Source organism: Puma concolor, chromosome B4 (genome assembly GCF_028749965.1).
Source record: "Puma concolor isolate L17-30 chromosome B4, mPumCon1.1.hap2, whole genome shotgun sequence".
Lineage (NCBI taxonomy): Eukaryota > Metazoa > Chordata > Mammalia > Carnivora > Felidae > Puma > Puma concolor.
Genome location: NC_141673.1, coordinates 74,177,572 through 74,194,643, shown reverse-complemented (window position 1 = coordinate 74,194,643; position 17,072 = coordinate 74,177,572). Strand labels below are relative to the sequence as shown.

The 17,072-nt window shown below is 36.0% G+C and overlaps 1 protein-coding gene across 4 annotated transcripts in view; it reads left to right on the top strand.

Moving 5' to 3' along the window:
- The window catches only part of CNTN1 (contactin 1), a 368,487-nt gene that overhangs the window by 314,931 nt on the left and 36,484 nt on the right, over nucleotides 1–17,072 (top strand). For all 4 annotated transcript variants that reach the window (XM_086713642.1, XM_086713644.1, XM_086713643.1 and 1 more), the window contains 3 exons: nucleotides 6,412–6,598; nucleotides 9,064–9,176; nucleotides 9,995–10,151. In XM_086713642.1, coding sequence (XP_086569768.1) covers nucleotides 6,412–6,598; nucleotides 9,064–9,176; nucleotides 9,995–10,151 — 457 coding nt within the window. The remainder of the gene's footprint in view (nucleotides 1–6,411; nucleotides 6,599–9,063; nucleotides 9,177–9,994; nucleotides 10,152–17,072) is intronic.

Genomic DNA, 17,072 nt, shown 5'->3' with positions numbered 1-17,072 from the left:
AGAGAGTAATCATGCCTCATAGAACTGTTGTGTGGAATGAAATCAAAACATTTAATGCCTTTCCCTGTTCTATGTCATTGGACATTTGAAGACAGTGATAGTGATGATAATGACAGTGATGAAAATGATAATGATAATATTTTTTTTTTAATTTTTTTTTCAACGTTTTTATTTATTTTTGGGACAGAGAGAGACAGAGCATGAACGGGGGAGGGGCAGAGAGAGAGGGAGACACAGAATCGGAAACAGGCTCCAGGCTCCGAGCCATCAGCCCAGAGCCTGACGCGGGGCTCGAACTCACGGACCGCGAGATCGTGACCTGGCTGAAGCCGGACGCTTAACCGACTGCGCCACCCAGGCGCCCCTGATAATGATAATATTGATAAGAATGATAACATTTGTTGAGCCTTTATGATGCTCAACAGCATTGGAGTTTAGAAATATTTGTCTGCGTAATAATTAGCATAACCAGATTTGAACCTAGGTCTTACGTCTCCAAATAAATTTAAAATATTGGACATAAATCGCAAAATTATTGTTTCCAGTTGTTCTTTCTTAAAACCTTTTTGAGTTGTTGACACAGAACCTTGAATATCAAAGAGACAAGCATGAAAGCTTAAAAGAGAATGTCTGTAACATTTATTCTCCTGTAAGAAAATGCCCCTGTATAGGGGGTGGGGGGGAGTTTGACTGACTATAATGTGGTTATTGTTTCTATTCTAAAATATTATGGGAGAAGCCAATGGTTTAACAAGATAGATGATTGAGAAAACTAATACCCCAGTGCACTTCCTATAAAAATGTACTCAGGGACAAAGTTATACAGAAACAGAGAAAAAAAAGTAACACATTAAGAAAATAAAATAAAAACTGGAAAAGCCCAAGTCCTGTGTGATTGACCCCTTCTCAAGGTTAATTTCCTGATATTTCAAGTGAGAACTGTGAGCAGTTGAGTTTAAAAATAATCTCTTCCCTTGTGGTTTTAAAATGTATCTCAGTAGAGTGTTTAAGTTCTACTTATTTTTTCCTCTTGCCTAGTTAAAGAGCTCCCCACTCCTAACCTTAATGGTACAAGTTTTTCTGCAGTGTAGGAAAGGTGTATTAGAGCTTTGAGCTCCTGCCCAGAATCCGCAAAAGACTTAGTTTGTTCACCCAGCAGGTACAACACCCACTTAACTTAATGTAAACAAGCATAATATGCTATCAGGAATAATGAATGCAAAATCTCTTAACAAGTGAATTAGAGATTAATGCAAATAATCAGTTTCACAATTATCTTAAAAGATTATCAATCCTGAGTAATCTCAGTTTGTTTTTTTTTTAATTTTTTTTTCAACGTTTATTTATTTTTGGGACAGAGAGAGACAGAGCATGAACGGGGGAGGGGCAGAGAGAGAGGGAGACACAGAATCGGAAACAGGCTCCAGGCTCTGAGCCATCAGCCCAGAGCCTGATGCGGGGCTCGAACTCACGGACCGCGAGATCGTGACCTGGCTGAAGTCGGACGCTTAACCGACTGCGCCACCCAAGCGCCCCAGTAATCTCAGTTTTTTAAAGGTTAATTGATTATAGTGAGCACATTTAGGAAGTACTAATATTTAGGAAGTACTTCATTTTCTTATTTTGGATCTTGATCTCCCCAAAGCAAAGTCGGACACACAGGTGTGGGAGAAGGTAGTGTTTTTGTTGTTGCTGTTGTTGATCCATTTGTTTTAATATGATCCTGGAGAGCAAAAAAATGAGGAAAAACAGAGTGAAGAGGAAAAGGGGAAGCTTGGATAGAAAGATGCATATCTTTTTGGCAAACCCTGTTGGCAACTGGTGCTCCATCTCTTGGGAGCTTTGAGGACCTTTAGAATGTGGCTTAGAATTGCCCTACCTGGGATAAAAGGGGGAGCATTCATCCACTGCTGCCCCCCACTGGTTAAGGGTGGCCCCATCAGCATCACCTCCTCTCCCACTTCCGTGGACTGTGGGACAAGTTTCACATCGCAGCATCAAAGACATCCTGGCACTGGGAGTGCGAAGCCAGCAGCACTAGCATGGGTGAAATGCTTACTGGTCATGCTTAGGAGAAGTACCTAAGTGAAGCCTCCATAGACTTCGTTGGTCCCTGCACCAGTGGCTGGAATAAAAGAATTTTGAACAGCTCCCAAAAGGTGTAAGAATACGGATTGGAATGATTTATATTTTTGCTATTCCTTTCCCATAGAATATTCTAATAAGCAAAGGAGTCTAAGATTTGGATAATATAGTTATTGCATATTTTTAGAGATTGAGCTTTTTTGTGTCAGAGTCTCAGTTTTTCACTTAAATGACCATATTAACCGTTTCTCCTAAATACTGTATTAAATCTTTTACAAAAGAATCTTCACTTGTCACATGATTATGATTTTTTTTCCAGCAAATTCAGAACTGAAAGGACAGAACTTAGAAATCTGATCCAAAAGGTTACTGCAGGGGCGCCTGCCTAAGTGGCTCAGTCAGTTAAGGATCTGACTCCAACTCTTGATTTCAGCTCAGGTCATGATCTCCTGGTTCGGGAGATCAAGCCCTATATCCACGAGCCTGTTTGGGATTCTCTCTCTCCCTCTGTCTCTCTCTTTCTTCCTCTTCCATGTTCTCTCTCTGTCTCTGTCTCTGTCTCTCTCTCTCTCTCTCCCTGTCTCTCTTTCTCTTTCTCTCAGTCAAAATACCTAAATAAACTTAAGAAAAAAGTTTACTGAAGTTGAAAATAATAAAATGGAGCAAACACAATTTTCAAAAGTGCTAAATATCTTCAGGCACTTCCATAATTGTAACATCCATTCCTTTTTTCTAAACCCCTTTGGAGAAAATGAGGTTTTAGAAAAGCCATTTTCCCTGCAAATTTCTTAAATTTTTCTGAGAAGGAATATAACTATATTGTCATTGTACAAAAGTATTATTAATGTAGCACACAATTTATGGAAAGTGTGATATTCTTCTGCTAAGGCTTTTTTCTTTTTAGCTTCCTAATACTTTTGTAAAGAGTAAGTATTCTTTGGGCAAAATGATATACTTAGATCTCTCCCTCAAAGATATTAGGGATTTTATGTGAAGTTATACATTTTGATTCCTTCATTTTTTTAATAAGATCTATGATGGCAAAGAACATGTATGCCTGGGTTCACTGCACTCCCAGCACCTTGCACAGTAAGTGGGACAAAGTGGGTGCCTGATAAATATTTGTTCAATGAATGAAACAGTATCATACGTCAAATGTAGCCCTGTGCCCATAGTGTTGAAAATAAATAGTAAATACCCTGTCATCAAAGAGCTTATAATCTAGTTTAAGTGGAAAAAGACAAGTCATGAGGCAGTCTAATTAGTCATAATTGCCTAATAAGCTCTATGATAGGTTTATGAGAGACAAAAGATGCTATGGGAATTACAGAAACATGTAGAGAAAGAGTGAAAATTGTATAATGCCACAGCATTAAAAAGAAATGCATTATGTATTAATGCAGCATATGAAGATGAATTTATGGTTTACTATCCATAATTCAGGACCTACTATATGTATGTATGTGCATATGTATTTTCCAGTAGTGATAATCCCTTTCCACTAATTCATTCAGGCTCTCTTTTGGTCTCCCTAGTGATTAATCAAAAGCAACACATTTGTTCTGTTCCATGACTACAGGTTGCACCCTTCACTCCAAGCAATTTGTTGCAAATCGCTCATAAGTGATTTGCTCGGTGCTTCACCACATTGAGAAACTCAGTGAGATGATCAAGATGCAACAGCCCAAATTTATTATCTGTTTGGAAATGACGTGCATGGCCAGTGGCTAGTTCAGAGAAAAAAAGATGATGCCATGCATTACATATATCTATCTATTATTTATTTTAGTATACTTTGAAAACATTGTAAGTTATATGTAAACATATAAAGAGATTATTAAATTAAGTCATTTTGTCTCAGATGCTTTCATTTGTAAAGATTAACTATACTGTGAAAAGTTCAAACAACTCTCCTGTTCTAAAACAAGGAAATCAAGGACTATTTGGCACTCTCAATAATTCTTTCTGCTCCCTAGTTAAAAAGGCATAGCTAAATTACTGCTTTAATTTATTGTGACTTATGTTTTTTTTTTAATGTTTATTTTTGAGAAAGAGAGATAGAGCATGAGTCAGGGAGGGCAGAGAGAGAGAGGGAGACACAGAATCCGAAGCACGCTCCAGACTCTAAGCTGTCTACACAGAGCCCGGTGCAGGAGTTGAATTCACGAACCATGAGATCATGACCTGAGTGGAAGTCAGACGCTTCATTGACTGAACCACCCAGTCGCCCCTATTGTGAATTTTAATGGAGACTGACCACCACAGATCCCTGCTAAAGTTTGATGAATAAAGTCATTTGTCAGTTTAGATATAGGTGCAAATGGTAAATTAAGGAAAGCTCTTTTCTTTTGTACTGCCAAAATGCCTCATGGAAATTTAAGTGAGAAGGCAGAAAAATTTTGTCACTTTAATTCCTCATAGTGTCTGTCTTTTAGAAATTACCTTTTTGATATCTATCTGGTTAAAAAGTTTCTCTTCTTTAAACTGGATGATAGAAAAGTTGTTAAAATTCAATGAAGATTTTAAAATGTGGTCCACATCTCAGTCAACAAGCATACATATAAAAATGCATCAACCTCATAGATTTCAGTTTTGATTGCTATAAAACATTCTAGATTTATTATGAAGATAATGTATACAGATGATCCTACTCAGGTTCTTGGCATTTCATTAGAATATACATTTTCATTTTATTTTTTAGTCAAGCATTAGAAGGAGGCCTTATGCATTATCTGATTCAAGTGCCCACTAAAATGTAGGCCATTGTCCTCCCAGATGAACGTACTCACTGCCTGAACCCTTTCAGAATCTGGAAACATCTTCTCGAGGAGGCTCCTCCCCTTAGCAGGTCTTTTGTCTGCCAACTGAGATCTGCCTCTGGAGACACTGGGTACAATTCTAGTTCCTTGGTTGTGAGGCCATCCTTCTGGTCAGATGACAGGAAATGCCAAGGAGATCCTATCAAAACCATTAGAAAAAGTATTGCTGACATGAGAAAAATAGAAAACAAAATAAAAACATTGCAAAGGAAACAAATTAGCAACTTAGTAACTAGGCTTTGTTCTGAAATGTGATCACTCTACATATAAACCTTACTTTGTTACCAAGTGAATTGGAACCATCTAGTTCCATTTTATAATGGTTTCATTTGATTTATGTAATTATTCAAGATTATATAAATATTAGATACTATTGTCTAGGCACTTTGCTTAATTGTGAAATTAAATTTTCATTTATTTTATGGCCAGGGAATCTAAAATATATAAAATATCAACACATTTATAAGGAAATTTGCTCCTTTTTATTTATACCTTAGATACAGGAATTTCTAACCAATAAAATAGTCTCATTAGAAGGATGGAAATTATAATTTCCAATTTTTACTTAAACTTTAAGAGACAAGGAAGAGTGTCATTGGTACATTGGTTGGTACAAGTAATCATTTTTTTAAACTAATGTTTATTTTTTGAGAGAGAGAGAGACAAAGTGTGAGTGGGAGAGGGGCAGAGAGAGAGGGAGACACAGAATCTGAATCAGGCTCCAGGCTCTGAGCTGTCAGCACAGAGCTTCGGGGTGGGGGGGGGGGGGAGGCATGAACTCATGAACCCTGAGATCATGACCTGAACCGAATTTAGATGCTTAACGGACTGAGCCACCCAGGTGCCCCACAAGTAATCATTTCTAATCACAACATGGATAACATTTTTAAAAATAAATTGATTTTCATAATAAATAATTTCCACAACTAATTAAACTCTTAAGCCCATTTCTTTGATAGCTGGCAAAAATATAGCTTCAAAGGGAATATTTTTTCATACATATTTCTAAAATGAACTAGCAGAAACTTATTACACTCGCATGTTCTAGGCAATATAATAACTTTTTATAAAACAAAATTGTATTTCCTGTCAAACTGTTTTATCAGTGACCCGTGACGCATTTGATATTATACAAACAGAAATAAAACAGTAAATAAATGATAAAAATTATTGTGGAAATACGTCCAAACAGAAACCAGTGTTATATTTTGAAGGTAAATCATATGAAGAGGTTTTTGGTTTCTTCTTCTTCATCTTTTGTTGTTGTTGTTGTTGTTGTTAGAGTGATACTATTTCAGGCCATGAGGTGAGCCCTTGATTTCTTTGACATCTTTAATAGATCTACATTATGTGCCTTGCCATATTCTAAGACCAATAGAAGTATAAGTAGCATTAAGTAACATTTGAGTATATGACACTCAGCCAACATCATAGGTGTCAGAGCCAAGTGAAAAGGATTTTCACCACTGAGTCATGACAACATCTTCCTCAATTTGAATGTTTGCAGATTCGGTATTGGGCTGCCCATGACAAAGAAGCAGCTGCACACAGAGTTCAAGTCACCAGCCAAGAGTACTCGGCCAGGCTGGAGAACCTTCTGCCCGACACCCAGTACTTTGTGGAAGTCAGGGCCTGCAATAGCGCAGGGTGTGGGCCTCCCAGTGACATGATTGAGACCTTCACCAAGAAAGCACGTGAGTCAACATTTGCATTTAGACTCATCAAAAACTACCAATCCATTCGGTCATGATGCAAGTTACATTTGAGAGAAATTTACTACCTAGCAGTCTTAGCACATTCCATTTTAAATTTTATCTTTTACAGCCATCCGAGGTTTAAAACAAAAACAAACAAAAAATCATTGCTAGTTATTGTAGGTGATGAAAACGTGGAGGATGACTTCACCCATTTAATGTTCCACTATAGAAATAATATTACAGAACCTCCATTTGTAAATTTTGTATCACTAGATAATCAATTTGTATTCTCTGTTACTATTTTTAACATTGTTTTTATAGGACTGCATAAATAGCATATAGCATGGAAAATTAAAATTGTTTCTTCTCTATACTTTTTTTATATAAACCTTCATCACTGCATAGTGCAAATGTGAGGTAAATGTTGTAGCATTATGTTTCATCTCTTATTACCATATGTTCTGTTGTTTATACAACAAGACAGCCCATCCTGCTTAAGTCTTCTAGTCGTTCTCAGCTCACTGGGTTCACTTTGATATCTCCTTCTTGAACCCACGTTGAATATATAGAAGAATAGAATTCATATTCAAGATTCTAGAGAGATTTGCAAGAATTTAAAGACATGAATACTACTGGTGTTTGGAAATTTATGAAATTCACTTGGGGAAAGGTAACTGAACATGGTGATAGGATACCAGACTTTAGTATCAGCCATGGGCTTCAGATATGTATTTTCCTCTTACTAAATGTGTGCCAGTAGACAAATTACCTCCCACCTTTAAGCCTTAGTTTTCTAATTTGTAAGAGCAGCGTCCATTCCTTTGTCCTTTTTTTCCATTTATTCATCAGAAGTATGCTATGTGTCTACTATCTCTGTTCTAGCCATTGAGAATACAGAAGGGATCCAACCAGACCCAGAGCCTCTTCTTAGAAGATTTACAACCTAATGGAAGGACATGAAAACAAAACAAAACAAAACAAAACAAAACAAAACAAAGAACTGACAAATCAATATGAATGATAATATCAGTTGACAGGGCAATAAAATGAATAAACATAATAAAATATAAAGTGACATGGATGGAAAATGAATTCCAATTGAGTGGTCAAGATAAGCTTCTTTGATAAGATGCCATTTGAGTCATATATATATGAATATATGAATCATAAGAAGGACCCACTATGACAACTGGCAGGGAGGGGACGATTTCAGGTAGAGAAAGTAATTAGGGTAAAGCCTAAGGGTGGGAATAGTTTGGTATGCCATAAGTGTAGAAAGGCCAGTTGGGCAAGGATGTAGGCTGGAAGTGAGAAGGAGGAAGTGTGCTGGTGTTGAAATATGAAGAGTCTTGTAGTTGTAGGTCCTGCTAGGGATTAGAGTTTTTTCTAAGTCTGTTGAGAGCCATTGGGAGATTTTAAGGCAGAGAGGGATAGTTAACTTATGCTTGAAAAAAATCATTCTGGCTTCTGGATGGACAATGGGTGGTGGTGGAGTAGGGGTGAAAACAAAAGAACCAATTAGGGGACGGTTTTAGATGTCAAGGAGAGAAGTGATGATGGCCAGAACTAAGTGATAATGGATATAAAGAGAAGTGGAAAATTTTCTACAGAAAGAGTTGACAACTTGGTGCTGATTTGGATGTTGGCATGGATGGAATGGAAGACTGAGTACTGTACTTTTGATTCAGAAACTGAGGATTCAGTTGTATCATTTGCCAAAGATGGGAAAGACCCATAGAGACGCAGATTTGGGAGAACATGGCAAATGTTCCATCTTGATTACATTTGAGAAGTCTTGTAGAGATTCTAATACAGGCAATTGGACACATATGTCTAGAGGCCAAGAGAAAGCATACACCTGAAATAAAATTTTGACTTCTTATAGCCATACACCCAGATATAAATTTTAGGAAAGATTCATAGATCAGAGAAGGGTTCTCAGGATCAAGTCCTAGGTCATGCCAACATCTAGAAATTAGGCAGAGGACAGGAGCTGGCACAGGATGGTTAATGAGAAGGAGCATCCGGAGAGGTGGAAGGACACCTGGATGTTAAGAGATCATGAATTTAAGAAAAGAATGAGATTCAGAAAGGGGTTAGAAGGTCAATTCTGTAGAATGCTACAAAGATATTAAGTCTGAAAAGAATAAAACATGACATTATTTGGCCAACTGGAGATAATTGATGGCTTTAAAAGCAGCAGTTACAAAAGACTGGTGGAGAAAGAAACCCAAGAACAAGGAGAAGAGAATAAAAGATACTTATATTACCTACCTCACAGGGTCAAGAGTACATTAAATGAACCCATGGATATAAAGTGCTTAGTATAGTGCCTGTTATGTAGTAAGCACTCATCAAAATTAGCTGTTGTTGTCACATCATTATCATCACTGACTCAAGGCAGTTTGCAAAACTCAAGTTGGATATGGTGGCTGTCACTTGCGTATTATTACTTTCCACAGCTCCGAGCCAGCCCCCAAGGATCATCAGTTCCATAAGATCTGGTTCACGCTATATAATTACCTGGGATCATGTGGTAGCACTATCAAATGAATCTACAGTGACAGGATATAAGGTATGTAAGAGATTACTGGGTTTTTCCCCACACAGGCTTTATTCCTATAAAGAGTGATTAATGTTTGGACTTGACTGAAGTTTATTTCACCAAAACCCTTTCAGCTTTCTTATTCTAGCTGTATAGAGGAATCAGATGACATCGTACTGTGATAAATTTTGAAATGAGAAAAGATCTTCAGTGAATTCTATGAAAATTCTATGTCAAGTGAGCAAGATAGGTACAATAACTGCTTTAAAGAATAGAGTTGTTAAAGTAATCAGTGCATAAATCCATTTTTGTTTGGCAATGATTAAGATAGTGTTGCCTGGCACACAGTAAACTTGGGTATATTGAGTTGCATACCATAAATGAACCAAAAAAAGATTATTTCCATATATTCTATCACACATTTTTTATTGGATACCAGACTTTGGGAATAATATTAAAAAATTTAATTCTGAGCATTTTTTTAAGACTACTTCAAAATGTTCAAAGAGCCCTCATTTTTATACCTATTCCATAAAACACATACACACACACACACACACACACACACACACACACACACACACACACATTTTTGCCTCTATGTTAGGTCAGAAAAAAAAAGTCAGATGCTTAAGGCATTTTCTCTTGGATCACCCTAAAATAATAGATGAAATCAATTTCTGTGAATTAAAAATAACAATTTTTTCTAGCTAGTATTAAACAGCTTCCTGGGATTTTTTTTTATTATTATTAATAAAAGTCTAAGCATTTTTATTTTGGTTTTAGTGTTTTGGCATTGGCTCATTATTACCACTTTATTAAATATACATATTTTGGGACTTTTTCAGGTTCTCTATAGACCCGATGGCCAGCATGATGGCAAGCTGTATTCAACTCATAAACACTCCATAGAAGTTCCAATCCCCAGGGATGGAGAGTATGTTGTAGAGGTTCGTGCACACAGTGATGGAGGAGATGGAGTAGTGTCTCAAGTCAAAATTTCAGGTAAGCCAGTCATTTAAGACACATCTCCATTAATTACTTGTATATTTGTAGGCCATATGGATTCTCAAGAGTAAAGGTAGGATTGGTATGCACACCAGTATCAGTGTTTTCCCAAGGAAATCTGAAGTGTCAAGGATGTCCTAAAACTTGGCATTTCTTCCCTTATAAGTCACAAAAGTAACTTTGCAACATACTGCATACTTTTTGATTACTATCTGGGTGACAAAGCATAATTCAAGTACCATAATGCAGGTATGGTAATAGCATTGTGTGGTAACAGATGGTAGCCACACTTATGGTGAGCCTAGCATTACATCTAGACTTGTTGCATCACTATGTAGTACACCTGTAACATTGTATGTCAACTATAGTTCAATGGAAAGAAATACCACAATGCATTAAAATTTTACGTAATAATAGACCATTAAATACTAATATCCGAAATTTATCAAAAATAAATTCACGGGGTGCCTGGGTGGCTCAGTCAGTTGAGCCTGTGACTTTGGCTCAGGTCATGATCTCACAGCTCATGAGTTCGAGCCCCGCATTGGGCTCTGTGCTGGCAGCTCAGAGCCTGGAGCCTGTTTCAGATTCTGTGTCTCCCTCTCTCTCTTACCCTCCCTGGTTCATGTTCTGTCTGTCTCTGTCTCAAAAATAAGTAAACATTAAAAAAAAATTTAAAAAAAAGAAATTCACTAGACTACTATTAATACTTTTCTAACTCCTTTTTCTTTGTCCTATGTATATTAATATAGTAATAGAAAGACACTATAACTAGATGGAAGCTCCTTCCTTTACTATCTCTCTCTGTGTCTCAGCGTTTGTGTCCTTATTCTGCAAACTGTATTTCTCACAGCACTGGGAAATCCAAAATAAATACTTGAGGCAGTGACTTCATCTCTTGTGTGGACTTGTACAACACTATTATTTAAATTTTGATACTTTTTTCTCATCCTGCATGCTATAGATTAATTATAATGAATTAAATGATGTTAATTTGAGAGCTTTATGAGTCTCTGAAACACTGCAAGATGCTAAATTAAAGACAGGGATCACTGATTTAGAAAAAAACGATAATTTATAGCTAAATAGATTAATGTATTTGGTGAATAGTGCCATTCTAGAATTTTCTCATTTAAGTTTGGATTTATTTGCAAATTGTTTAAATAGGTTTTCCCATGCATTTAATTTATGTTGATTTTTTTTTTGTTTAGACATTATTATTGTGTTTCTTTAGAAAATTTGTAAATTGCCAAAATTTGAAAATAAAAAATAGTCATATTCCAAACACTCTAAATTAGCTACAATTAGTGTTCAGTATGTGTGTGTGTATGTATATTTATATATTTATATTTTATATAAATTATATAATTATTATATATTATATATAATATATTTACAATATATAATATCTTATAAATTATATATTTATTATTTATATATTTATATTTATATATAATTTTGCATTTTTGCTTCTGTTGAATGTATAATGGTATATCCTACTTTTATGAATCATGTTACACAAACAGTCCCCATGTCATTCAAAATGTTGTAAATTTCACTTAAAATTATACATATTCTCTCAAATGTATAAGATGTATCTACCCATTTTGGTTTCCACTATAATAAATAATTCTATTTTGAATACATTTTTATAAATTAATCTTTCTGCGGGTTAAATTGAAATAATTTGATAAAGTATTTTACTTTTATATTGCCAAATTAAAATATATTTATTTATTTTCCTGTTGTCATTGTATATGAGTGCATTTCCCATTGCATTGCCCCAACATTAGTTTTCCTTTTAGTCATTACTAATGATAGGACAAGATGGCATGTTTTTATTTTTTAAATATTTTCTAATTTCTGAACTTTGCTAGCACACACTTTGAGTGGTTTCACACTCAGCAGGGCTGTTCCACAAAGGAAATCAGAGGGAAATGAGCACTTTATTTTGAGGGTAGTAAAGTGCAAAAGAACCCAGTAAATCGATTTGAAAACCAACCTTCCTTGTTAAGAAGCCTGCCATACCCCACTGCTGCTCTCTTTATTTCCTTACCCTTCATTTTTCATCGCTGATGTGAAGCAAAACCCAAAAGCTTCTGGGGTTGAAACTACAGAAGTTTGTAGCTGGAGATGCCGTAGCAGTGAACTGCCTCAGCATAGTGATAACTAGTGATGTGCAGGTAGATGTTAAACAAACCTAGACTGTCTTAGGGTGAGGGGAAGCCCTGGCTTTATAGTTTGCTAATTTCTGTGGTGTAAATATTTCCATCATGTCTGATTTCAAACTTCCCACATGACATCACTAAATGTGGAGCTATGATGAAATGCTGAGCAGCACACCATTATGCATATGTGGTGGTAGCCACCACACAGATGCAGAGGAATAACCTCAAGAGCATTGATGATATTAAAATGCAGTAACATAGGGGCACGTGGGTAGCTCAGTCGGTTAAGCATCCAACTTGAGTTTTGGCTCAGGTCATGATCTCAGTTTGTGGGTTTGAGCCCCACATTGGGCTCTGTGCACAAAGCCTGCTTAAGATTCTCTCTATCCCCCTCTCTTTCTCTCTCAAAATAAACTGATAAAAATTTTTTGTAATGCCAGAACAGGGGCGCCTGGGTGACTCAGTCCGTTCAGCGTCTGACTTCAGCTCAGGTCATGATCTCAGAGTCAGTGAGTTTGATCCCCGTGTCGGGCTCTGTACTGACACTCAGAGCCTGTACCCCGCTTCAGATCGTGTCTCCCTCTCTCTCTGCCCCCTCCCCTCCATTTGTGTTCTGTCTCTCTCAAAAATAAATAAACATTCAAAGACTATTATTAAAAATGCAGTAAGGAATTAGGAAGTGATGAGTTTTGAGAATTTACTACATTGTTTTAAACTTCCTCATTTACTTAAGAAATTTAAATAATTTCAATTTTAATAACAATATTTTTAACCACTTGCTCATCAATTTTCTAAATAATTAACAATCGGTTCTTGGGAGGTGGCAGAGACCCCATGCTGCACACCACGGGCACACCCTGACACTAGTGTGAACAGCCCGCGTACAGAAGGCACAGAGCAAGCTATTTTTAGAAACCTCAAGTGAATAATTTCCTTTTTCTGCCAACTAACGGGAATGTTCTTATTAAGGCAGAATTTCTGTTATTTATTTCTTATTCTAGCCATGACTCTATGAAGAAACTCCACAATTAACAGTAGGAAATGTCAGATGTTTGGTGCGTCGTCCCATTCTAAAATTTTCTTAAGTTAGATTCATTTGCAAATTGTTTACCTTATTTGTAATGAAAGAAGCATGTGAATGTAAATGAAAATTTTAGGGTTTCTTGTGAATGTAAAAGACTCCTCATACTTTCCTTTGTTTCTGTTTTCATGACTAAAATATGATGCCAGGAATAGAGTACATTGCTATGTTTTAATGTTTATATAAGCATTATGCTATTCATGTATTCATTCATTTATTTATTCATTCAAGAAATATACATGAAATGCCTACATTATGTCCAGGCACAGTTCATATATATATATATTTTTTTTCTAATGTTTATTTTTGAGAGAGAGAGAGAGAGAGAGAGAACATGAGCGAGGTCAGGGCAGAGCAAGAGGGGACAGTGGATCTATCAGCACAGAGCCTGTTGTGGGGCTTGAACTCATGAACCATGAGATCATAACCTGAGTCACAGTCAGATACTCAACCAACTGAACCACCAGGTGCCCCCACAGTTCATATATTTAAAATGTGCTACTATATATATATATATATATATATATATCTCATCTTATATATATGTGTATATATATATATATATCATATCCCTCTTCTTCCACATCACTGTCACCCCTTGATGGCCCTACTGTGACTCTAACAATTTTCTTGGCTTCCAATTTTGGCCTTGTACAGTCCATTTCCTATGCAGCTGCCAGAGGGATCTTTTTATACTTAAATCAAATCATGCAACTCTCCTTTTAAAAAGACTTCCCACAGGATAAAATCTAAACTCCTTACCATGGCCTGTAGTGCTCTATAATAATCTGGCCAAACTCTCTTGTCTCGATTAAGTGATTTCATCTTTGTTCCATGACCTTCTTTCTCTTCGTGAACATACATCAATGTTACCCTTACTTTGAAACATCTTTACTTGTTCCGGCTGCTGCCTGAATTCTCTGAATCTTGGCATGGCAGGTTCATTTTTGTCATTTTTGTTTCTACTCGGATGTCACCTCCTCAGAGGAGACTTGTATGACCACCAATTTAAGATAGCCCCTACTCTACTTCTATATCTTATCACATCACTCTTTTATTTTATTCATAATATTTATAACTACTCAAAATTACCTCATGTATTAATTTATGCTGTTTATCATCTATCTCCATCCTTACTTGAATGTAAATCTCCATGGGAACAAGCTCTTATCTGACTTCTTCAACCTTTGAATCCCCGGTACTTCGGGGACACATCTGGCACAAAACAGGGTTTTAACAAATACTTGCTAAATGAAGTTACTATTTCTGCATAGAGTAAAATTTAGTTATAAGAATAACTTGGATAACTTAAATTACGATTTATATTTCCAGAATGTTGATACACTTCTCTCCCTTAGGCACATGGTTTGTATTATGCCATGTGCTAATTCACAGTTTGGTTCTTACAAAGCTTAAGACTTCATATGAGAGATAGTCTAGAAAATTTATTTGACATGGTAACTTGTATCTCTGCTTCTCTCTGACCTGAACACTGGTACTGCTGTCTTAATACGTTATTCCCCATTAGATGTTTACAGTTCACATCTAGGCAAATGGAACACCACAAATGTTTCATCAAGAATGTACTATCTCTAAGAAATTCTATATTGTCTCTTAAGAATCTTTTGTTTTTGTATATCATTAGTAGTTAAATTAAGAATGTGCTAATAGTTACAAAATACTTTGAATGTAAATTTTAATAAGCTAGTTTGGCTTGTTACATATTCACTATAAATTTTAGAATATAGATTATCAAGGATCTGTGGCCATAAATAAATATCCACGGAGAAGTACGTATTTCCTTATTTATGTGTGAATGTGCATATTTTGAGCTTTTATTTTTCTTTTTAGTTTTAGTAAAAGATACCTTAGTCAAATCAAAGAAGACTTTTAAGGGCATTTTAGAGGCCAGACTTCTTCCTAAGGGCAATCCATAATCATTTGAAAACTTCAAGGAGGTAGGAATAACAGGATCAGTTGTTTATACTTGAAAAATCACTTTGGTGATTGTGGAAAATGTATATAGTAGGGAAGAAAGATTTAAGGAGTAGAATTACAAGGTGATCATTATAGAATGATTAGAAGATGATAACGGTCTGTCCTGGAAAGAGGACAGTGGTCAGTCAGGTCTATGGTAGGTTCTAAAAGAACAAGACATCTTTTCCATTTGATTTAAAGTTGCTGTATATTCATCTTGTTGATTTTGTATCTCCTAATAAATCTGTAGTTTATTCCGATGTTGCCATAGATGATGCAAACTCAAAATTTAACCTACTACTTTTGGCAACTTCTAAGTTACAAAGTTAAACTATATAACCAAAGCCACTGACTTAAACACTGATGAAAAACGCATTTTGTTTTCTCACTTTGTCCTTATCTTTCCACTAGCAGCAGAGGAAGGACTAGGAAACTGTTCTCTAGATACAATCTTTAGATGTTAACTCTGTTACTCACATGCCCCCTTCTCTACTACCTAAGTTATTAGTACATTGTAAAAGGAACAAGAAGGTAGTTGGGATGTTTAGATTTAATTCATACATTATGAAATTAAAATGTTATATTGATTTCATCACTGTTTCAGTGTAAGAATTTCAAAATCCAAAATTATTTTGAGCAACTAATCTTGTACAGTAGTCCATATAACAGGAGGAGAGGGTAGTATACATGATGGGCTTAGAATTACTGTATCTTGCCTTCTTTAATGATAGGCTACTATATAATTTAGTGACCCCCCCCCCAATCTGTAACGTTGTAAATGTCCTGCATTATTTGGGACAAATAGATTGCCATGAATAAATTATATACTAAGATGAGAAATTGGAATGGTATAGCATATGAGAGTTGAATGCCATTCTTATAAGTTCATCATCATAACTTTAAAAGCTTGTATTTGTGATTATGGCATAATCAAATATTATTATTTAGGAAAGGCTATCTCTCCAACTATTTTGAAGTAGCCAAATAGTTTGTCTTCCTTTGTTAAGTTCTGTGTGGGATCAATTTGAGAGTTCAAGTGGACCAATCCAGCCTTTGTATTTCTAGGCTGACAAACAGCTTACATTTTAAATTACCTTGGAGTGCCTGGGTGACTCAGTAGGTTGAGCATCCAACTTTGGTTCAGGTCATGATCTCATGGTTCGTGGGTTTGAGCCCCCTCATTGGGCTCTGTGGTTACAGCTCAGAGCCTAGACCCTGCTTCAGATTCTGTCTCCTTCTCTGCCCCTCCCCCACTCATGCTCTGTCTCTCTTTCTCTCTGTCTCAAAAATAAATAAAGCATTAAGAAATTTTTAATTGCCTCTAAAGTATAGATTCCTTTCACTAACTTGGAATTATGACTGTCCACTTAAAACCTTTTCTGACATCCCAGCTGTACATAACACTCCTACTTTCATAACAATCATGAAATGGAGGGAAAACTATCTGAACAAAATAATATTTTGTGTGTCTCTGCATTTGACTTCAAGATAGCGCTTCTGCATCTAAACTAACTCGGGTTTTTCTGGACCTTCTCCAAGGTTTCTTTTAGCTACTAGTAAGTTTACACAACAGTCCAAATATATTATTTTCTTCATTTATTTAGACTTAGAAATAATTTAGTTGGGAAACTCCCCAGTGGAATGCATTATAAGAATAGAAAGAAAAATTAAAAATAATCCTCCAAGATTTAC